This window comes from Monopterus albus, unplaced genomic scaffold, assembly GCF_001952655.1.
Source record: "Monopterus albus unplaced genomic scaffold, M_albus_1.0 scaffold170.1, whole genome shotgun sequence".
Lineage (NCBI taxonomy): Eukaryota > Metazoa > Chordata > Actinopteri > Synbranchiformes > Synbranchidae > Monopterus > Monopterus albus.
In genome coordinates this window covers 707,605-731,467 of record NW_018128050.1, presented here as the reverse complement: position 1 = coordinate 731,467, position 23,863 = coordinate 707,605, and the positions used below count along the sequence as shown (strand labels likewise).

Sequence of the window (23,863 nt, the reverse complement as noted above, 5' to 3'; positions counted from 1 at the left end):
AAGCGGGTGAGGTTTTCGTGTCCGTGAAGGAGCGGCGCGGCCGTGCCTGTTACCCTCCCCCTTCCGGATCGGCACACTCTCCTCGTTTTCATCATCGCAAATCTCTCCGTCTTCGAGCTCCCCCTCCTCTGTGGGAGAGTGATTAACTCTGTTTAAATCCATGTTGTAGCAAAACCACACGTTGACTGTAAACTCATTGGATTTTAGATCTGAAATCCCTTTTTCTCGTTATAAACAACATATCTTATAAACTCTCTCAACCCTGACGCTCAGCTATCACATACACTACTAGCGTCGTATCTCCAGCTCACTGCCTTCGGGTTTAATGGCGGTTGGACGTCTTCTCTTTGCCAACTATCACGAGACTTTAAGAGACTGCGGCTGTGTTCCGTTTTTGTAATCAAACTTTATTGGTATAACACAACAATGACATGTACAGTATATCAAGGATATCAAAGATTTTTATTGTCAATTCACTATATATGCAGGACATACAGAAATTCGAAATACCGTTTCTCTCTCACCTAGTATTGAATGCCATACCATTTAGGAAACTAAAATAGAATAAAAGTAGAGTAAAATTGAATAAGAAAACTAAATTAAAGTCACCGGGATAAAACTAAATAGTGCAACCTAACAGGCTAGAACTCAAAATCATGTACAATCAGTGACAGCTGTGCAAATAATAACAAGAAGATTGTCAGATGGTCAGCATCACTAGGGTAATGGACAGCATTCAGCATCCTCACGGCCTGGTGGATAAACCTGTTGGTAAGTCTGGTGGAGTGCGCCTGAAGACTCTGATACCTTCTACCTGAAGGCAAGAGTCTGAAGAGGGAGTGTGAGGGGTGGGAGGCGTCATCAGCAATGCTGATGGCTCTGCAGGTGAGGTGGGTATTAAAAATATCCGTAAGGGAAGGCAGAGGGGCACAGATGAGCTTGCTGGCTGTATTCACTATGCATTGCAGGGTCCTTCTGCAGGAGGCAGTACAACCTCTGTAAGTGTAATGGCATTTATCAGTATAGCCACTCAAGTTGTTCATTTTCGTATTAAAGCTATAGTCTTGCAGCTAACTGTGGTACCCTTTCACACACTGAACAAGTGAACTCTGTTTCTGCTGACACACTGAATGCCTAAGGTATCTTTGTTTGCTGCAAGAAGCAACTGTAATATCCACAGACCTTGAAATTATCTCAATTATCTCATGAAGCTCCCTGTTTTGGAAATTAGAAATTCTTTGAACACAAATACATGATTGTTCTCAGTGTACCCTCCTTTTGTGTGTGACATTATTCTCTGCTTTACATTGAACTGAATCTTCCTTTATTCTTTGAGTCTCTGTAACATGCATCTCCAAGTGCTGTTGTAGACTACTCCTTTCTGCAGAAAAAATTACACTGAAGATGTACCCGTCTCAGTTCTCTTTATTTCTCACTCATTGATAGTTGTTCATATATTATACAGTATTAAAGGAAACGCGATTTGTTTCATAACAGTACCACACAGTAATGCAGCCAGCCATATGGATTCAAGTATAAAATTGAAATGTATAGCCAATAAAAGTCACACCAAAATAACAAGAAAAAAAAACTGTGGTAATAGAGTACTACATTTGAATAAAGTAAAAAATAAAATAAAGTTTACAGCAATCCATTAGTGATCTCAAAGTGTCGAAAAAATATTAAGGCACATTTGTGGTTCTTGACCAACTTTAAAGATTTCAAGATTCTTTGGATTTCACAAGAGAAAGACAATAAGTTGGGGTGGATTTAGATATTTTACATTTATGGATATAAAATTACTAGGATAAAACTACTAAATACTAGGATAAAACCATGTAAAATTTTGTAATGGACTTCTTTGACCTTATTATCTATGGGATATTTGTGAAAAATTAACTTTTACTGCTGATACTTTGGCTAGGCTACAAAAAAACCTCAGGTAGCTGACCATAGCCTTCTTGTGTACCTACTACTTGCTGATTATTTACATGAAGCTAATAATACCTGTGTAGTTCTACTGCTGGTGCTTTAACTACTTACAGACATGTGATAATATTTGTGTACTTTCTATTTGAGAGGTTAAAGGTCAACTCACAGTGTGAATGCATACCTGCGAAAAGAAGATTACTAATATATCACTAGAGAGTCTTTTGGGCAGCAACTGTGAGAAAGCCTATTTCCACACTCCAGCCCAGCAGGCGGCGGTAATGCACCTTACGTTGGCTTGCAAACCGCCAATAAACATCATAAGAAGAAGAAGAAGAAGAAGAAGAAGAACGCGTACCTGCGCTTTCTACCGGAAGCTGACTTGTCAGTTTTGTTTTGGCAGTTAACAGGCACGTGAGCAGATGTCGTCATCAGAACAGACAGTAGACAACATGGCGGCGGGGTCGGTTCACAAGGTAATAATATCAAACAGTTCAGGTTATCTGAGATCATTATATTTGCAAGATAACAGTGCCAGTTCACGGTTATATCTCTGTGTGGACTCTACGCACGTGCACCGTAGATTAGTACGATAGTTTAATGGCTCACGCGTTAGCTGGAGTTAACCGCTGTGCTACGCTAACTCCAGCCAAAACGACATGCCATCAGTTCACAGGCAGGATGAGGACACGGTGGCTTCACCGTCTGCAGGCAGCTCACATTACATTCTTACCCGTCTCTATATTTTGTTTTTAAATCCAATATACGAACAGTAAACTACTGTGTGAGATTCTAACAACTAACATCTATGTTAGCGAAGCGAGCTGGCTGGGCCGCTGAGGAGGCACTAGACTGATCAACAGTGAACTTTTTAACTACCAGACAGCGACTGGAAAAACACGAGAAACAACGAATGATTCTGCATTTTATCAAGTAACCACACTCCATTGCAATTGTGGAGGCACTTGGCTCTTCTCAGCGCTAGCGAGTATTTATTTCTTTTACGTATTTTTATCAAAACAAAACTCCACAGTTCTGTATGATGAGAAAAACTACATGCAGTTCAGTTACTGTACCTGCAGGTAAACTTAATGTTGCTCCAGTTTGTAAGTGTGTTTATGCTCTTACTGTTAGTTTCCTTCTTTTAAAAATTGTTTTAATGTAAAATACTGAAATGCAAATAAGTGGACTTTGCCTAAGATCTAAGCATTTACTTTTCTGGAAAACCTGGGGATCCTTTAAAAACGTAGACGATGGTTTCTCACCACTTCCAGCTGTTCTCGAGGATTTTCCTAGACTCCTCAAGGATTGTTCAAACATCTGGATGAAAATATTGAGTCTGTTCAGTCTGTTGCAACATAAGCAAGATTGTTAACACGCTCACAAAATTGTGATTCCGTTTCTAAGATAGCAGCTGGAAAGCAATTTTCTTATATTGTACCATGAGCAACTAAATTAAAAATGTTGCCGTAGTTAGTTGTCTATATTGATCTGATATTACTGAAAGAGCATGGATGTGGTATTTCCAGCTCCCTGCCTGTATAGAACATGTCGTTTATGTTGCAGCAGACAGATTATGGCCTGTTATGGAGGATTGTGTTGAGTGTGTGGCTGCAGGCAAACAGCAGGGGTGTTTCTGTCAAGCCGTCTCATTGTCTCAAAACTCAACCAAACACCAGTTGAAGCCATGTATCATGACAGATAAAGTAGTATTTCTCATGCCAGTAGGTTTGCTAATGCCTATTAGTTTGACCAGTGGAACCAGTTATACAGCGGTGCTGGCTGGACAACAGAACAGGCCATAACATACAGATGAATCTGCCTTTAAAACCAGTTGGTCCAATCACTCTATTCTAACATGAGCAGTACATTGTAGATTGATCCAGATGTTAGAAGAGTCTGAATATTCTGTAACAGCAGGAAGTGGTATTAAACCACCTCCTGGGTTTGTCTAACAGCACAAGATTTAACCTTCAAAGAATCAGGTGTTTCCCTCTTTGATCTGAGCTGACCTTAATGGAGCGTCTGCCCCGCAGGTTATATTTGAACACCAAGGTGTCTTCATACAGCTGAGCAGTGATGAAGAGGCCATCGAGCAGGATTTACTCATTTCAGGGTCACTTCAGGTTATTGACAAGGTAAGACTTCTGTTAAAATGAAATGTTCTGTTCCACTGTTGTGTTAAATAGTCACACAAGGGTGTGGGGCTACAACTAATAACTCATTCTATGATTGATTAATTTCCAGGTTACTTTCTTGATGAATCTTGTAGACTGTAAAATGTCTGCTAATAGTGAAAAATGTCTGGTTGTAGTTCAACATGGTGTCTTAAAATTTTTCATTTTGTTCAACCAACATTACAAACCCCAACGATAATTATAAAACTGGAACCTGAGTTTTTGCTTAGAGATGACTTAAATGTTTAAATTGAATATCAAATTTATTAACTGTTGCTTATTTTCAGCTGTACATGTGCATTGTTAATCTGTTATAAAATAGGTTAACTTTTGTTAGCAACACCTTTCGCCGTTTGTCCTGTGCTTCTTGGTTTGCTGTGTATATGAAATAAACCTACTACGTTTTGTCTCTCCACGCTGCCAGGATGGTGAGATCCTTGTCGAGTACAGACCGCTGGAAGACACTGTCGACCTGTCAAATATACTGTGTGCTGGAAAGGTTTGTCTCAGTTCTATGTGTTATAAGGTGAAGCTCATTAGTGACACTTCAGTCATCTCCAGGTTCACCTTCAAGCTCCCCGTCGCTTTCCTGCTTGACCAAAACACCTTCAGTCTTTGTAGGGAGGTTGTATGTTGTTGTACTGTAGCTTCAGACGGCTTGTTCTTATTATCAGAAGCTAATCTCCATGCTGTGTGTGTCCCAGCTTCCTGATACACCTGTCCCTCTGCCTCACACAGTATTACTTTGCCTCTTCAGTGTATGTGGCTGCCAACAAACAGCTGTCAGCAGCTCGTCCTTTCATCTCTGTTCTGTGGCATTTATCTGGAGCTCTACGCAAGCAGAGGTGGTGAATACAGTTCGGCTAACATAAATTTAAAAAATGACTTTGTGTGTGTTTCCCCAGGACTCCAGTTCAGTGATGGGTTGCACGCAGGGTCCTGGGGACAGGAGTCACCAGCTGTTAGAAACCCAGCAGAGCTACGAGACAGAGTGGGACATGGTCAACGCTGTGTCCTTCAAGAAGAGACCCTGCACAAATGGAGAGGGTGAGGTTTCTTTCATCCACTTTAGAACTGATGTGGTGCAAACAACAGGCATTTTTAAATGTTATATGTCGGATGGCAACACGACAAACCTTTTTATCCACCTCAAAAGAAAACACCCAAATGATTGTGATAGCAGTCAGACAGTGAGAGGACCCTGTGTGCATGCATCAGTTACAACTACACAGCCAAAACAACTAACAATAGCATTTGGGAAAGGCCCTCCATGGGACAGGACAAGTGGTGGAAAGATGTAACCGATGCAGTGACTTGTTACTGGCCGAGGATCTGATTCTCAAAAAGCTGTGGAAAAATGAGGGTCTTAAAATAGCTGATCCGTTGTACGAGATACCCAACTGTAAATACTTTTCTAAAATGGCCATTTTGCTGCTGCTCCACAACAACAACAGCTGGTTTATAGTCCAGCCACACTGCTCTGCGCTCTTATTCTTTTTTTTATTAGGTTTTGTTACCCTGTAGGGTTTATTTTTTTAAATATGAAAATGATTTTGTTTGTACTGTTCAATCACTTGTAAAAATCTTTAAAAAAATCACAATGATATTTTTGCCATGTTGCCCACCCCTACTTTAAACAGACTGTGTGCTGAACGTTAAAGTGTTTCTGCCTCTTAACAGACCCGTTTCTCTGTGTCCTGCAGCACATCTGTAGCCAGACTGTCTCACTGTTTTACACAGAGATGTCTCAAAGTAGTTGTTTTGGCCCCTATCTTGTTCTGAGTCCTTTGATATTAAACATGTACCTAACACAATTAAATAGCAGCTGTAGACACTAAATGTGATGCATGTTATTTTTCCTGAGCTGCCTGGTTCAAAACTATTAAGTTATAGGCTTAAATTATATGTAAATATATACAGTGCTGTGAAAAAGTATTTGTCACACTTAAATGTTTCAGATCAGCTGACCCAATTAGATCCTCTAGTGAGAAGACGCCTCACTCTGTTGGATTTGTTTTTACTTTGGATATACACCATCCACTCTGATTGCAGAGTGACGCTCCTTCATTCACAGCAACATTAATTAGTGACAGCTGACAGGAGCTATTGGAGACTCATCTTCAGGTTAAAGTGATAAACACTAGAAGCTGCTGCCTGAAGCTTTTCTACACAGGTTGGCTCATGAGACCTGGTATCAGAGTTTAGATGGTGTTTTGCCAGTGTCTGAAGTCGGTGTGTTCGAATAATTATCCACATTCAAACTCTCTAATTTTCACTCTGCACCACAGGCTGAGACTGAGGTGGACAAAATACAGCAGAGTAAAGAAACACAGTAGAGTACTGTAAAGATTTTGCCGAGCTTTATTTTAGCTGATCCATTACAATATGCACAGATCGACCCTGATACCAGTAGCTGGGATATCTCTAGCTTTACAGGTTTGGTTGACGACAACCTCATACAAACAGAACAAACCAGGAACAGTTGCTGAGCTCAAAGCAGTGTTAAAATATCAATAATCAGATGTTAGTTTAGCAGCATGTTGCTTCACTTCTTCTGTAGTTGTAAAAAAACAAAAAACGTTTTCTGTTTCCACTCCCTTGTCCACCAGGCTCTCTGAACCACAGCCATGAGAGGAGCAGGTGGGCGTTCACCTTCAGTGTCAGTGACCTCAGGTCCATCACAGTGAAGGAGGAAGGTTGGGCCTTTTTGATCTGTAAACTGAAGGACTCTTCCACCCCCCTGCCTGTACTGCACTTCCACCAGGGCGGCAGCAGAGAGTTTCTCGACAGCCTGAGGAGGTTTGCTCTGCTCACTGAGTGAGTACCCAGCTACACGATGACAGATAGGACTGATGAGATGAAAGCTTTCCCGGTGGGTGTACCACGAAGTCAGATCAGTGGCTTGTCCGGCTACTTTGGGCTCAGCTCAGGTTATCAGTATCATGAAGCTGGCTCACTTTTAATCAGGCTGGGTCTCCATGGTAACTTATACTGCACAGCTAACCTGTGCTTGAGCAGGTTCACGATTGGATCAAAACCTGTCAACAGCCAGAGTACTGACCAATCAGATCACTGGAAAACCTGAGGAATCATTCCTACAGGATCCTGACAGGGATGGAGTCTGCATTAATGTGATCAGTATTAAACAGATATTTCCACAGAGCAGTTGTATGGTTGTACTGTTTCAGGCTTTCATGGGTCACTCTGGTTTAAAGCAGAGTTTCTAACAGACCGAGGGAGTCTGCAGCCCCCAATGATGATCGACGCTGCATCAGTGTTTAACAGGCTTCCATCACTGCAGCTCGGAATAATATGAGGACACCACTGTCCTCTCCACTCTGGCACCACAAGCTGTTGGATTTTTTTACCAGCACATGTTCACAACAGCTTCTTCATTATCGGACAAAAGACAATACTCATTCGTTAATACCCTTATAATAACAATAAAGTGTTAATTTACAGTATCTTCTTAGCCTTTCTTTAATATTTGAAAATTATTTCTAGTGTTTTTAGCTGCTGCTTCTGTTCTAGTTATGTGACCACAGCCTGTTTTTTATTTGCTCTGGGTCTAAACGAGTTTCCTGCAGGTATTGCTGCTCCATTTCCTATTGTATTCAGTGCTTCATTCATGGTTCTGGCGGTGTCGCTTCTTATTAACAACAACTCTTTCACATGAATGTCGTCATTGCCAGATAGGAAAACCCAGACAGTTGATAACAGGCTTCATGGGTCCAGTTATCCAGGACGGCTGGTCTTGAACTCGCTTCGTGGTACATGCTCTATACTGCTGCTAAAGGTCAAAAACTGCAGGGAACCTTTGAATGAGTCTGTCAGACTGTGTTTCTGTGAGGTGTAAGGTTTCATACAGTGCACCAGGAGCAGAGGCTTTCTGTATATGTATTGCCTAACATCTGGATTTTCTCAAATGCTGCTGCTGCTGCAATTCATACGTCTGTGTGTGCAATAATATCACTTTTAAAGTTCAGTCTGTGTGTGTGTGTTGTGAATTGCTGCTCTCTGCTGTGTGTGGTGATGTACAGCTCTGGGACCGTAGAGTCAGATTCCATTCACTTTGTTCGTATACATACAGGTGCATGGTGCTGCCAGTATTTTGGTACATATAGACTGGTCAGTAACTTCTGCATGAAAGACAAATGAGCTGTTTGTCATTTTTGGTGAGAGACCTGTGTAAACAAGTAGCTGAAAGTCCAGAGAACAAGGTTCTCTTCAAATGTGATTTACATACAACCAGAGTGAGCGTCTGTGATGTTTGCTGCCACCTCGGTGGACTGCACAGAGACCTGAATCAAATATCATGTCAGGCTGTTCCTCTGAGGGCGCAGACAGTACGCTCCTTTATCGCAGTGCAGATAGCTGTTATTAAAGTTCTTATCAGAGCGTCTTGTAATGAAATTGTCTATGTTAAGTGGCGGGTGGGGGTTATTTTCAGGCCCAGAGAACCAGTAGCTCCAGTGTGATGTCCTGGTGACAGTCTGGGTCCTGATTGGCTGCGCCATCTTGTATTAGAAGATGTTAATGTGTGCACTGATTCAAATCACTGATGGTGATTTGAATTCATGAATCCAGACCTCATTTTCTCAGTGACCTCACCTGTCTTAATTTCTTCTGTTTACAAGATATCAGTTCACCTGAGCTAAAGTCTGTGAATAAAGTGATTCTGATAACGTGAACAACAGGCGCACTGTGTCTGATGTTTACCTGTAAGTACTCGGAGGTTAGTTTTGTGTGCTGTGTGTCTGTAGGTGTCCAGATGATGGAACATGTCTGCTGGTCAGCACTCCAAACAAAGCTCTGTCACAGTCCTTCGAGAACCTTCTGGATGACAACAGCTTCGGCCTTGTCCATGTAAGAAACTAGAGTTATCACTGTGAAACATCATGAACACAAAGTCAGTGCCACGCTGACGTGGCAACAGAGAAGTTATTAGGCATGTAAACGCTGAGAAAGTCACATCTTCCACAGGAGAAACATCACAGATCCAGGTCTTCATGGATGTTGTCAGTGTGAAGCCTGATGTTGTCAGTGATGTACAGGACACTGAGGTGTGAGTTGGATGTTAGAAGTGAGTTTGTCTCCTGCAGAAGTTCAGAAAGGACCCGTATGTGACCACACTGGGCGGCTTCTCCAAAGTCACCAACTACATATTTGATGCCCTGCGGGGGACAGAGGAGCAGCACCAGCGCCCCCCAGAAGAGGTGGCTGACCTGCTGGGTGAAGTCATCCCAGGACTGGAGATCAACCAGCAGGAGGAGCCGGGCTTCGAGGTCATCACTAGGGTGAGAGGTGGCTCACACACACAGCCAGTTACTTTTCATCATCCTCCACGAAGGTAAACACATTCAGTTTGCGTTTCACAGAAGTGCAGGTTGTGCTGCTGTTTCTGTCTTGTGTCCTGCCTCGTTGATATACATGGACAAACTAATAGAAACACCTTTGAGTGCTTGCGTTGCCGAGACGGCACCAGTCAGAGAACTAAAGTCTGTGTGTGTGTTGAGCAGCGCACACCACATGACAGGCTGCAGTCTCTCTCTGACAGATGGATGCTGATGCATAGCTGTGGCTGCCTTTATGCAGCTGTACAGCCCTGAGCTGGGTTAGACACTTTACTGTATATCTGTATGTTGTTGTTCATGTCATATGTTCTGAATTCAGCACAGAAACAGTGTGTTAGCCTTATGAAGCACATCTACCTGTGTGTTACCTTGGCCCCTGTCAGATCGACCTGGGGGCGAGGCCTCAGGTGATGAGGAGGGAGCCTCTGTCTGCAGAGGACTGGACCAAACACCAGGATCCAGAGGGGAGGATGGTCAACGTCTCGCACCTCAAACAAGTCATCTTCAAAGGGGCATGTACAAGCTATTACTACTCTGTTCTTCTGTATAGGAACATGTTTGTTTATAGCCTGAGCTAGTTTTTAATAGACGTCTGCAGACGAGCCGTTGAAATACACAAAACTTAACAGTAAAATATACACGACTCTGACAGGTTAGATCACTGTCAGTCCATCCATCAGATGAATATTATATTCATATACTATATCTGTATCTGCAGGGACTGTGTCACGCAGTGAGGAAGGAGGCGTGGAAGTTTCTGTTGGGATGTTTTCCCTGGGACAGCACGTTGGAGGAGAGGAAGGCTCTCCAGAGAACCAAAACGTATGACAGCTGTCCACCATGATGGAGAGTTTATTTAATTTCCCATCATACAGACATGTCACCTGAACACTGTACATGTAACATCACATAGTAAAGTTTATGTTCTTACATCTGCAAAAACAATTCTGATATAATGTGGGAGAATATTCTGATGACAAATCGCAGCTCGAAGAACTGGACAGTTATTTCATCAATCATATTTTCAGAATTCGAATTATTTATATATTTGAATTGGTCATCAGAAACGCAAAAAGGTTTTGCTCTTTCTTAAATGTGAGGATTTGTCACTTTTTCCAGGTTAATGTTTCAATTTTCAAAATGTTTTTTTATTTTTATTTTATTTTTTTTCATAAATGAAGTCATTTAAAAATGTTGAGTTTCTTTTGTGGCCTAAATCAATAATCAATTAGTCAACAAAATTGATTGCAACTCTTCATAACCTCCTAAGCTTTTGAGTCACTTCTCACATAAAAAATTACCAAGAATTTACTTCTTCCAGTTTCTCAGAGGATTTACTACTCTTTTTGTCCGTTTATGATAAACACAACTGGGATTAGACCAAAGAAGAACGTGTCATCTCAGCTGCAACAGGCATTCTCCATTGTTTTCTGACTTTTTAGACAAAAAAATCAGTCAAGAAAATACTATTAATGAATAATAATCATTAGTTGTAGCTCAGGTCAAAACAAAAACAAATGCAAACAGTCAAAAGCTGAGTGAGTCATGTTTTAGTTGTCGTGATGCTGTGGTGATGTTACAGCAGCTTCGTATGTTAATGGAAATGTTTGCATTGCCCTGTTGATCAGAGACGAGTACTTCAGGATGAAGCTGCAGTGGAAGTCGGTCAGTGAGGAGCAGGAGAGGAGGAACTCCAGGCTCAGAGACTACAGGAGTCTCATAGGTGAGGATCAATTCGGACGTCAGAGACTTTACCAGGGTTTATTTATTTTGAAAAATGTAAATTGTAAACTGTCATCTAGGAAGTGGAAGAGAGTTTTTATGCAGCAGATGTCATCACATGTATTAGCATGTGTTCAGGTCCCTGAGGATAATACCCCCCCACACACACACACACTTTAAAATGCTTTAAAGTCTCCTGTATAGAAGTAGCTGTGAGATCAACCTTCGTCTGTCCTGTTGCTCTGTTCAGAGAAAGATGTGAACCGAACAGACAGAACCAACAGGTTCTACGAAGGCATCGATAACCCCAGTCTGGTCCTCCTCCACGACATCCTCATGACCTACTGCATGTTCGACTTCGACCTGGGTGAGGACGCTCGCTTTTCATTCACTTTGTCTGTGTGGCACTGACATCATCGCTCCTTATTTCAAGTCTGAGATGATGTTGCCAGTGTAGATGATGTTTATTTTGTACTGAAGTCAGTGATCTCAGCCGGGACTCAGCTGTGTGTAAACCCTCAGGTTACGTTCAGGGGATGAGCGACTTGCTCTCGCCGATCCTCTACGTGATGGAGAACGAGGTGGACGCTTTCTGGTGTTTTGTCTCTTTCATGGACCAGATGGTGAGAATAACAGTTGTTGTTTTGTTTGGTCTGAAGGCTGCAGCCACACACAGCTGTCAGAGACTAGCGAGGGTTTTCTGACCCTGTGAGTCACCTCTGGAAGCTTGTGAAAACCCTTCACATTAACCCCAAAGATCTGGTTTATCTGTGAAAGCGTCTCCCATTTGGTGAAAAGAACAACAAACATGTCAACAAACTGTTGGCAGGATGGCTACAAATACACCATCAAAATAAAATCTAGTAGTAACACTGATGCAGTCCATTCAGCTACCCAGTGTTTGTTTGATCTGGTTTCACCTGGTAACAAACTGCTGCAGATGCACAACAAAAGAAGCTGATTTACTCAGTTTATCTGCTTGGCTACAGGTTAGCCTCAGGGGCTAACACCTGGAATCTGAGTAACATCTGCTTCCTGTTCTTCACATTTGGCCAACATTACGTGAGTGCAAGTTTTATTTGTGTCTGTGTGCTTTGTTTTCTAGCACCAGAACTTTGAGGAGCAGATGCAGGGGATGAAGACTCAGCTGATTCAGCTCAGTACTCTGCTGAGACTGTTGGACTTGGCCTTCTGGAACTACCTCGGTAACGGTCTACTAGATATTCAACCACATTAACCATAATCCTGCTTGGTACAGCTTCGCCAAGTCTCCTCCCTGGTCACATTGGAGAAATGACAACATTGTGGAGCTTTGAACTGTTCAGAGTTTTATACCTGTAAAGTCAGGATGTAACAGAAATGTCAGTTCTCCAGTGTTGCTGTGTTAAAGCTCAGACAGCAGTGTGTGTGTGGGCGTGTGTTTTGTCCCTCTAACTCTGACTGTGTTTGTCTTCCAGAGGCTCAGGATTCAGGTTATCTGTATTTCTGTTTCCGCTGGTTGTTGATCAGGTTTAAGAGGGAGCTCAGTTTCCATGACGTTCTGCGACTCTGGGAGGTCAGTTTTCTCTTCAGCGTTGGGTCTGGTTCCATAGTTGTCTGTGTGAAACGGACACACTTGGTTCTAACAGTAATAACAACAGTACAACCTAAGCTTTTTTCCATCACCATCTCAGAGCTTATCAACACACATGTAGATGTAGCAGAAGATGTGGTTGAATACACGTTGTGACTTACCTGTGTCCTTCCCAGCTTCCATAGTTTGCTCCTGTTGTTAGTCAAAGATCAGCAGAGTTCGTTAACACAACATCTCAGTGTTTGTTTTATGTTATTTGTTAAACCTTTGAATGTGAATGAATGTTTGAGTCGTCATTACCCGTGTCCCGCTCAGGTGATGTGGACTGGTCTGCCGTGCCACAACTTCCACTTGCTGGTCTGCTGCGCCATCCTGGACTCAGAGAAGCAGAAAATCATGGAAGAGAACTATGGCTTCAGTGAAATCCTCAAGGTACCTGTGCAGTCACTGAGAGAGGCTCTGTTTTACAGGGTAGCAGCCGGAGTCGGAGCAAGCCTGAGGGTTAACCGGTGTCACCAGCATTCCATTCCCCAGTCGCTGCTGTCTGATGGGCAGACTGAAACCTTGATCAAGTCCTCACAGGTTGCTTCTGCCTTTGCAGGTGCGACTAAAACTGGACGGAACCAAAATTAACATGACATTTGTCTTCCTTTGTTTCAGCACATCAATGAGCTTTCAATGAAGCTGGACATTGAAGAGATCCTTCAGAAAGCAGAGGGCATCTGTCTGCAGATCAGGAGTTGTAAGGTACTGTACATCCACCAACAGGCACATTGGGTAGAAACCATCCAGGTTGTGGCTGTTATCACTCAAAAAATAACAGGTACAACCTGTAAATCAGGGGTGCCCACACTTTTTCGCCTTGCGAGCTACTTTTCAAATGACGAAGTCAAAATGATGGACCTAAACTAAAAGCACTATACGCACGCACGCACGCACACACAAAATATATGTATGAATGAGTGACGTAGTTTTTATGAACAGTCTGAACGTGCCGCTCCACATTTCCTTTCTTCGGAATAGCGATGGTAGATTGGTACATCAAGCAAATGCATTTCGAATCTAATGTCGCAAAAAAAAGTCCTCCCATTCCACATGGAATGTTTTCAGTACATTTCCTGTTTCTTACTTGATTCGGCTCCCCCACTCATTTTATACCCTTTAGTAGACATTAATTCGAAGGCTGACAAGGTAGTTCGCTCACTGGAGTTTTGCAGTAGCTCGTGCTGTTAAGTGTGCATGTTTTGTGTCAGAAAAGACGAGATCTCAGACTGGCTGTCCTGCATGTCAATCAGGTAGCAAATGCCAAAGGAAGGATGGATGACAGGCTATATATGAATGATTGTGACTTTCTAAGGGAGGATGGATGACTACCTTTGCGATCAACCGGATGATCGCGATCGACGTATTGGGCACCCCTGCTGTAAATTATCTGAAAGAAGTAGCACCAGGGGACATTTACACATCAGTGTAAAGGCTGAACTGAGTTTTTATAATTGGGTCATAGTGTTTTAGGTTTCATGTTAAGTTTTTGAAATTTTGTCATAACCACACTTTATATGAGAAAATTAGGGATTAGAAAAAGAAACAATACAAGATATTAGATGTTGTTGTTGTAGATGTTATACCAGTATATAAATATATGTATGTAATATATTTTTGTCAAACAGTATATGATGCACTTTAACATTATTTCCTTACACTGTACAGAATGAAGATTAATTGAGAATATAAGAATAATCAATAATGAAAGTAATCGTCAGTTAGGGATGCACCACTTTTTTCCAGATCAAGTACTTAAGAATACAGAGTACTGATACATAATAATAGCAATAATACTTGTACCATAGAAATCAAATGACCATAAAAGTGCAGTGAGTGTAGAGTGTGTTTTTGTTCCTGTGAGTCAAATCTACAACCCTTTCTGTGTAAACAAACATGGCGCCACCACTGCTCCAGCCACATGTAACATGGAAGTGCCTGGACTTCAGTACTGTACAGCACAGCGTACTGTAATACTGTGGTTCTTCACCTTTTTAGGAGCGTATGATGTCACAGTCAACAGTTTAAAATCCTAATTCAATGAGGGTGCGGGCTCACACTGAACTGACTGTCGCTTGTGGCGTCATTCTCTGTGCTCAGGGCGCAGGAATTCAGCTCATTAGACTCAGCAGAATAAGTGCTGCCTGTGTTTAGTGGGTGAACTGAGAGCCAGGCAGGGTGACCACAAGACAGTGAACACGTCGTGCTTGTTCTGCCAGTGTCTCATAAACTGCTCACACTCTCTCCGTTACTGGAGGATTTTGTTATGTATTGTCATCACGTCTCTTCTCCGCTGTGTGTGTGTGTGTGTTCACTTCCCGACACTCAGTGACGTTCACAGTCAGCTTTACTTTTTAATCATCACTTCTTAAAGTAGCTCAGCAGGTGTGAAGTCGATGTAGTATCAGAGGGCGGTACTGGACCTGATACTGGTTTCAGTGTTGGTGCATCCTCTAATTAGGACTAAATGAGTTGTTTCTCTTCCCCAGGATTTGCCCCACTCCGTCAGCGCCATTTTGGGCTTTGGCACAGAAGTCTCCGGCTCCAACCCGACAGACTGTGAATCTGCAGCGGCTCCCAGAGCGACACAGCAACAGGACGCCTGCTCCAACAGACACTTGAGAGAAACCAGCTCTCACAATAGCTGCAAAGTTGCCTTCAGGTTGTAGTGAACAGCAGAACCAATGAGAGACTGTCTCAGGGTCTGCAGGACCACGACAGTGGCAGCCCATTGCCACGTCGTCTCATCCCCCCGATAAGACAGAAGAAGAAGAGAATGTAAAAAGGATTTGAGGTTATTCAGAATCTTATTTTTGTAATTTCTTGTACCATATTGTCTCTTTCATTCAAATCGTCATTCCTTCTCTCCGGTTGTTGAAATGGTCTAAAGCTGCACTCAGACATGAGGGACATCACTTGTGGGGGCCAAGTCCTCACTGTGCTCCGCAGTGGTTTTACCCATGGTTCATTTTAACCCTGGTTAAAAGACTCCACAGGGGGGCGCCACATAGCCGAAGGGGAGGCCAAGATGAAACTGGTCCTCCTCGTCCTCAGAGTCCTACCTCAGGGTCTTGCTATCGCTGATGTCCCTCCTGAATAAATCCAGTCGGTTGTCAGGGCAGAAGAGGCTGCAAAGGCTGCCCGAGAGTCCTCCTCTGTTTAAGTCTCCTCGAGTCTGACAGTTGTCTGTACATCCACGGGGACACTGCATACCAGCTGCTTGTTGTCAAGCTTCTAATGGGGACACTGTGACTATCTGGAAAACCTATCCACAGCCGACACTGGGTGAGAGGTGAGGTCCATAACAGGTGGATGGAAGTAAATATAGGCTAAGAACCTGGGCTCAGAGAGAAGACTAGTTCCTGCCTCACATTAATGCCTGAGTCCTGTTCTCCCAGCCATCATTTAGCTCCCCATAAAGGCCTTTGTGTTGGCATTAGAATGTTTCCATTTATCAGATTACCAAAATCATTTTCCAGTCACAATTTAACCTGAGCTGATAAAAAGGACAAAAACAGCCTCCCTCACTAAAATTCAGGGGCTGGGTTTAAATACCAGGTGGAGCAGCCGGTTCACAGAAACCCAGCGCTCTGTGTGGCTGTGTTTATTACTGGGTGTTCTCACTGAGTGGAGCAGGTGATGTAAAATCACCAGACAGACAGAGATCCAGTCTGACTGCAGCTTTAGACTGACAGGGCGTCTCACCACGACCTGTGATGGGCTGGGTCTTCTCTCACAGCCACCTCCAGCCACATCAGATTAAACATGGTTTATTGGCTGCATATATTTAGTCTTGATGTTCTTTCGTGTACAGCTGCTGTACCTGGAATAAGACGAGCAGCTGTCACACAGATCAGTCACGGCTCTTCTTAACCTCCTGTCAGTATTAATTGTCTAATATGAAACTGGCGGGTCCATTGAAATGGAATAAAGGTTAATGTGCCTGGTGGAAACAGTCGCTGGTGTGTGATGAAGATGTTGTGTTTTTATGTTGTGATGCTGATGAACTGCGCCAGGTCGTATTATTTGTTTAAAGAAACACTGCGGCATTTTGGGAAATATATTTGGTTTCTTACTGGGAGTTAAATGAGATTGTAGAGTGAACTGACTACATCCTGGATCATCTCTGTAGTGAAAGAGTAGACATTCAATAAAAGGCTCATTTTGGTTTATTGTGGCTCCAGTCTCGTTTTCACAGCGTCTGCACTGATTTCTATTAGTTCTAATAACATTGTACCTGCCACAGTAATTACAAGTCAAGTTTCCGTCTGAGCTGACCGGCTGATGGAGACAACTGGTGGAGCTGGTTCTCCAGTCCGTCCCATTAAGCCAATTCAGATGAAGAGTTGAATAAAAGAGCTGCAGTCGATGCTCAAATGATAGAAGCCATGATGGAAATCTGTCTTTTCTGTTTGCTTCACTTGTTAATGTGAGGAAGGTCCCACTATCGTTGTTGTCGCTGATGTTGGGGTCACATTAATTTTTACTCTTACAACAAACACTTTGGAGAATGGTTTATAGGTGTTTCTTTTTTTCACTCGTTTTTATTAAGTTAAAAATTGAGAATAAAAACACGTGGATGGTAACTCACTGACACCACAGCTATAGCAAGCTCAGACGGGACGGCGTTACTCCTGCTTGCACACATTCGTTTTCAGCTTCGCTATAAAATGATAAAAACATTGCAGAACAACACACACGGACATTTAAACACAAAACTATGGAACTGACTGAAACAAGACGTGAACCTGAGTGATCTGCTTCAGATGTCAGGCCTGGTTGATTTGGTGACACCTGTGGTTGTCATGGAAATAGCAGGTGGTTTAGCAGCTGCTTTCTGTCTTTCGGTGATAAATAGACAGTAGGAAGTGTTGTGTTAGCATTAGCATTAAGTTAATCTGGCTGTAGGAGGGAGAGCAGCAGCCGTAAACAGTGGGGCTGATGTCAGCCACATCCGAGCAGTAGCACTGGAATACATGCTCCAGTGCTGCCACCGGGGGATGGCGGACTCTGCCACAACCAGTGGAAGCTGCTGTGGATGTAAATAAGTGCAGACCACACAACAGGGTTTGACTGGATCTGTGCATTTAACTCCCAGCAAACAAACCAGTCTCTTTTCAAAATGTGAAATGATTCCTTTGAAAGCACCTTTTGAACCCAGCCTCCTGCTCAGCCACTACAGTCTGAAGTGACTCCACTGTTTTATTGCAGCCTGACACAACCATCACCTTCATAAAATATGACTCCAGAAATAAATGATGGTTGCTGAGTGCTGTGGAATGAAGCTGATTATATTTGCGGCTTTAAGGACTTGCACTGGTTTTGCTTTATTTTCTTGATCCTGATAGAGCTCTGTGATGTTTTTGCTGCAGGTTTAACATTTGTGGTTTCAGCTATCTTCATGTAATCAGCTGAACACTTTGGGCAATAAAATGGTTTAAGGATACTGGGGAGTTTTCTGATTTTCCCTTGTACACAACCTAATCTCTATAATGCAGTTAAAGCTGCACTAATGGGTGTGTGTTGGAACCCACTGGGAGTTACTGCAGTTCCCCTCGGCTATCTTGTTTTAACCTCTGAGATTAGTTTTGTGGCACATTTCTGTTTTCAGAGAAGTTGCATCAAACAGCCAGTCTCCACGACCATCTCGACAGACCCAGCCCGAGACCAACTTGGGAAGACGGTGGAGCATTTAGAAGTTTCCCTCGGGGTGGTGGAGACCAAACCCAGAGTGAACAGAGGGTGCACTGGGCTGTGGCCATATTCACATCTCAGGCGTCACTCTGTTTGCTGACAAAGTCAATACATCAACCTTTAATGTTTTTGTTCTGTTTACAGACTGGACAAAAACAGTCCAGATCACACAGACACCAGTCACATGTACTGTCCTTCATATCAGCCAATTTATTTTTACTTTTAACAAACAAAAAACTAGAGTCAGATGCTAGATTATGTGCTTACCCACATCAGACCGTCCCACCCCTCCACCCGTCATCACCAGCCTGAGATGGATAAAGTCATGTAAACGTCACTGTGCTGTGACTAGACTATCTGAGGGGGAACAAAGGTGCAACGTCATTGTAATTAACTGAAATAATACTGTTTTCTTCATTGATCAGAGGCGTCAGTCTCAGTCACACTACTGAAGTGGGACGTACCTGCACTGGCTCAAATTATCACAACCCTCCCAGAACTGTCTTTACACCCAGTTACATAAAACTGATCTTAACTGGGAGGCACCAGTGACCGCCAGTCAGCCCTGTGAAGGGTTTTCATTCACATCTAACAAATGTGTTATCTTCAGAAATGTTCCAGCTGAAGAAGTAACTCTGCTGTTTCCGCCGCATGACATTTGCCTCCAAATGTCACTTCAGCTGCTTTCATGTATGTGATGGACGTCCCCCTCCACCCCCTCCTCACCTGCCTTTGACGGGAGACATTTGGCGTTGAAGGCGGAGGAGGTATCACCTGAAATCTTCTCATAAAGCTGCATCAGAGCCAGAAAAAAGCAGCCGGCGCTCCTGCTGCCGTCTCTCTGCTCTTTCATTTCCTGTGCTGCCGGAAATTGTCTGAGGAGACGGCTGATAGCACGCTGCCGCTGGTCTCCTCTTATCGTCCAGTATCTCTCAGGTGTTATTGAAGTGGAGGCTGCTTTGTGAGGCCTGGCTGTCATTCACTCTGCTGCAGAGAGCAACCACTGACCTGTTCACCTCAGCCACACTTACACTGACTGTAGAAGGCGTCAAACACAAAGCTTTTGATACAGGACTGAAAGCAGTCTAAAGGCTCAGAATGGAAAGGAAAACACTCACAGGGATGGGACACCAACAAGAGGATTCAATCTCAACTGTCAAACAGTTTGCATTACAAACTGGTGTACAAATGCAGTTGCTAAGACATCGTATGCAGCTTCTTCATCAAGTATTCAGAGCCCTCCACTTTGTATGCGTGTTGTAAATTTGATTCAAATGGATAAAGCTGCCTCGCATTTTCAATCCACACTCAATACTAAAAGTAAAAACATGTTATCAGCTCAGCATCAAGACTGGAAACCAAGGGAAACACTTGACCAGACCCGATTCATGGCAAACAACACAAGCACTCACCTTAACCGGAGGCTGCAGATGCCATCTTCCTCCCTTCACTCTATCACTAACTGTGCATCCTCAGTGAATTTCTTCATTAAACAGTTCCTGTTGAGATGTTTGATGTTAATCATTTTGTTCTGTTTTTGCAGAATGTGAAGAAATGATAGAAAGAACATTGCTGTGCCTTTTGATTACAGACCCCTGCCTCATCTTTACACACTGTCTCCTCGCCACAGTTCCAGGAAGTCAAACGAGTTGTTTCAGTCACGTTAATCAGACCATAACTTGTTCATCAGTGATGTCTGGAGCAGCTGGGAGGTGGATCCCAGCAGCTGTAGGCCGCCTCGGTTCAAGGAGGAGACCTGCTTCACTAACACCATCACTTCCCCCTCCCCTCTGTGTGTCACTATATAGCCGGTGGCAGGCCGGCATCAGGCCAACAGACCTCAGTGTCAGATTAAGGAGGAGCAGAGTAGAACAGATCAGAGCAGGCTGGAGCCCTGGTACTCATACACCCACTGGTTCCCCATGGCCTCGTCCCATGTGTTGAAGGATGGGCCGGTGCCGGTGCCAGTGCCCAAGATGCAGCCGGCCATGATGATGTTCTCCAGCAAGTACTGGGCCAGGAGGGGGCTGTCGCTGGATTCGGCCATGTTCAACCACCAGCAGCAGCGCCACACCGGGGGGCAGATGGTGAGCACTCTTCCTCATCTTCTTCGTCCTCCTCCAGTGTCATCAGCTCATCCTCACTGATGGTTTTTGGTTTCTGGAGGTTTTTCTGAGGTGTTTTAAAGTTCACAGCAGTTTTAGGTAACATGTTATTACCCAGTGTAATGAATTAGGAACCACGAAGACATAATGTAAGGACAGTAGACGAAAAGTAGACCAGGCAGAGGAAGGCAGAATAAAAGATACTCTAAGTAAAGATAAAAGTAAACACAGTATTTCTGCACTGTTGTACTGTTCTTGTGTAGAAGCTCTGTGTGCTTCGTGCACCAGTGATTTTGTTTTTCTGATTTTTCCTCTGGGGGTTTTAAAAGTTATGATTGTTTAATGTTTCAGTGTTCGCATATTTTCCTGAACTTGTCCTGTTGAGATTTAATCTCTATTTCAAATCTTTATCACAAATCTGTAGAGTCAGCCTGTGTTGGACTCTACTGCATCAGAAAATCAGTAGAAAACATCTGGTTCCTTCCTCTGCAGTTTAGCCTGAGCAGGACGATCTGCTGTGTTTCAGCCGCAGGCTCAGAGTGAAGTGATTCTGCAGGTTTCGTTCTGTGGCAAACCCTTTTAACATTAAATAGGGGGACAGGATTTACTTTTATAATTTAAGCAATAACATTTTGACTAGACAGAATTCCTCATATGGGAAAACTAACTTCAGATAACGACACTTCACATTTTGCCTATTCACAATGTGAACTCCAGATATCTGTAATTAGATTATGGCTAAGCAGCATTCAAATTAAACATATCTTTAATGGGGTTTTGACAAGTCATCGTTCCAATTTCAGATATCTTTAATTCGGCACATTTAAAATATATCCGGCCCTTTTAACACGTACTGCCATAATGGTTCACCTGTGGAGGAGGAGAGCGCAGCAGCATCACACAAACACAGCCGGCGTCAGACGAGAAAAGAAGAAACCGGTTCCTGCTTTGTTTGAACAGTAAAGAGCAAATTTACCCACAGCTCCTGCAGCGTGTCAGTATATGGCCCTTTTAACACCCCCTGCCATAATGGTTCACCTGTGGAGGAGGAGAGCGCAGCAGCATCACACAAACACAGCCGGCGTCAGACGAGAAAAGAAGAAACCGGTTCCTGCTTTGTTTGAACAGTAAAGAGCAAATTTACCCACAGCTCCTGCAGCGTGTCAGTATATCAGCTCAGCATCCATCTGTGATTACGTTTCACATGTCACATCGTCTGCTCTGACACAAAGAAAAAACCTGGATTAATCATTATATTCTCTATTGTGACTGGTTTAAATTTGGTGTGTGTGGAGAAGTGTTTGCTGATGAAGTGATGCGTAGCAGAGACCCACACATTCATCAGGGAAGTACATATGGTGATCTTTCTAAAGTGGCAAATACTCATGATGCCATTTCCCCAGAAGTCCAGTTTTGTAGCTCAGACATGTCCCTGTTGCATCCTGCAATAACACAATAAGTTCCCGCTAGTTTAAAAACACTTACAGTATAATTCATTTTCACGTTTCCAGCTTGTTCCACCCTGATTCCCAACACTTTACATGTTGTTCTCTTCTACCTATGAGTATGTATTTGTATGTACTATAAAAAGGTATGCTGTAGATTCTGTGTACTTACGCTGTAAATTACAGGCTGTATTCTAAACCATTACTGATTCATCTGATTCTAAAAAGGAACTAAAGTTATTAAATACATGAAGTGCAGTAAAAAGTACAAGATTTGTCTGTGACATGTCGTGAAGGAGCAGGACATGGAAATACTTAGGTAAAGTACAGATACCTCAGAACTGTTCTTAAGTACAGTAGTTGTGTACATGTACTCAGTTACTTTCCACTGATTATACAAAGTCAGGTCTTACTGTTGCCACATAGAGAAGCCAGTCTGGCCCAGTGTCACAAAATGCCTCTCCAGCATTTGCACTCTATGTGCATGTCCTGCTTTCAGCCTGTTTCTCCACTGGACTCTTTCTCCCCCCGTTTGAACCGCTGGAGTCACCTGTGTTTGGATGTTTGCTCGCTCCTGATTTCTGGGTGGTTGTCTGTCCCTAGTTCACATCCTGACCCACCAGTGTATGGACTCTAGTCTGTTGCTTGATCTGCTTATTTGTCAGAAGCGTTTTTATCACCTGCCTTGTTGTACTTAGCCATTATACTTACCTGTGTTCCAGTTGACCAACTTTATTGTCCTGTTTGGGCCGCAGAGTCCTCAAAACTGAGCTTTGACTTTACATCCATCAGCCTGGACCTGACCTTGTTGTTGTTGTTGTCCAGTCTCGCCGTCCATCCTTCTGTCCCATCAATGAGAAGCCAGACAAAGAGAGTGGGGAGGACTCGGGGAAAACTGCGGTGGTGTTTTCTCTGAAGAACGAGGTCGGCTGTTTGGTCAAAGCTCTGAGACTGTTCCAGGTGAGACCTGGAGACTTCTCCTGATCCTGGTCCGCTTGTTGCTTCTTTTCATATGTGTTCACCTCTGTCCCCTCACAGCCTTTGTTTCCTTTCCCTGTTGTGTCCCCTGGTCCTCGTCCTGCAGGAGAGGCGAGTGAACCTGAACCACATCGAGTCTCGGATGTCAAAGAGAGTCTCCAACGAGGTGGAGATCTTTGCTGACTGCAGCTGCAGTAAGAAGGAGTTTAACGAGCTGCTGCAGCATCTCAAGGACCACGTCAACATCATCTCCTTCAACACACCTGCGCACATCTGGGCTGCTGAGGCAGGTATGCACACCTGCAAATCTCCCAGCAGCCACCACGGTGCCTCACAGAGGTGACAGCAGGAAATTCACTGGGGAAAGTAATGTAAGACAGGAGGGACAGCAGCGGCGTCCGAATGGTTTTATTCCCATTTTCTCTTTGTTGTTGTGTGAGGTGTCAAGGTAGGTGTGTGGATAAAAGTTAAGGCGAAGCTGACTTAGTGAATTAGTGATGACGTACATGAATCGTGACTTAGACGTCACAGCTGAAGCTTCACAAATCTGAGTTGTGATCATTCCAGATCATCTGTTCTCAGATCTGATCCAGGTGGAGTTGACATCTGGTCTGAGGTGCATCTGTTGTTCAGCTACAACAGTTGCAGGTCTGACTGCACAGACAAATCCTTTCAGACAGGAAAGCACTACGCATTTTGTATTCTTCACTGATTTTATCATACTTAGAGTATGGCGTTGAAAACTGGGGAAATACATACAAAAGCTCACTTCAACCATTGTATATATTACAAAAAAGAGTTATAAGAATTGTGCATAAGATGGGGTATAGGGATCACACCAATG

The 23,863-nt window shown here is 43.3% G+C and overlaps 2 protein-coding genes across 2 annotated transcripts in view; both read left to right on the top strand.

Moving 5' to 3' along the window:
- The first annotated feature begins 2,268 nt into the window (after positions 1–2,268).
- On the top strand, positions 2,269–16,969 carry tbc1d15 (TBC1 domain family, member 15). Its single transcript, XM_020615801.1, has 17 exons — positions 2,269–2,405; positions 3,966–4,067; positions 4,531–4,605; positions 5,012–5,153; positions 6,716–6,923; positions 8,870–8,972; positions 9,209–9,403; positions 9,844–9,972; positions 10,179–10,282; positions 11,089–11,183; positions 11,433–11,549; positions 11,705–11,805; positions 12,288–12,387; positions 12,640–12,737; positions 13,071–13,187; positions 13,416–13,502; positions 15,287–16,969. The coding sequence occupies exons 1-17, from the start codon at positions 2,352–2,354 to the stop codon at positions 15,464–15,466; spliced, it is 2,007 nt and encodes a 668-aa protein (XP_020471457.1). The 5' UTR covers positions 2,269–2,351; the 3' UTR covers positions 15,467–16,969.
- Positions 16,970–20,342: 3,373 nt separating this feature from the next.
- Positions 20,343–23,863, top strand: part of tph2 (tryptophan hydroxylase 2 (tryptophan 5-monooxygenase)) — a 10,419-nt gene continuing 6,898 nt past the window's right edge. Inside the window, exons 1-3 of the mRNA XM_020615728.1 lie at positions 20,343–20,578; positions 22,867–23,001; positions 23,126–23,309. Coding sequence (XP_020471384.1) covers positions 20,414–20,578; positions 22,867–23,001; positions 23,126–23,309 — 484 coding nt within the window. The 5' untranslated portion in view covers positions 20,343–20,413. The remainder of the gene's footprint in view (positions 20,579–22,866; positions 23,002–23,125; positions 23,310–23,863) is intronic.

Excerpts from the sequence above, each read along its gene's own strand:
- tbc1d15 (XM_020615801.1), top strand. The coding sequence starts at position 2,352 with ATGTCGTCATCAGAACAGACAGTAGACAACATGGCGGCGGGGTCGGTT. Across the intron at positions 12,738-13,070 it reads ACGTTCTGCGACTCTGGGAG|GTGATGTGGACTGGTCTGCC; the intron begins GTCAGTTTTCTC and ends TGTCCCGCTCAG. Across the intron at positions 13,188-13,415 it reads GCTTCAGTGAAATCCTCAAG|CACATCAATGAGCTTTCAAT; the intron begins GTACCTGTGCAG and ends CCTTTGTTTCAG.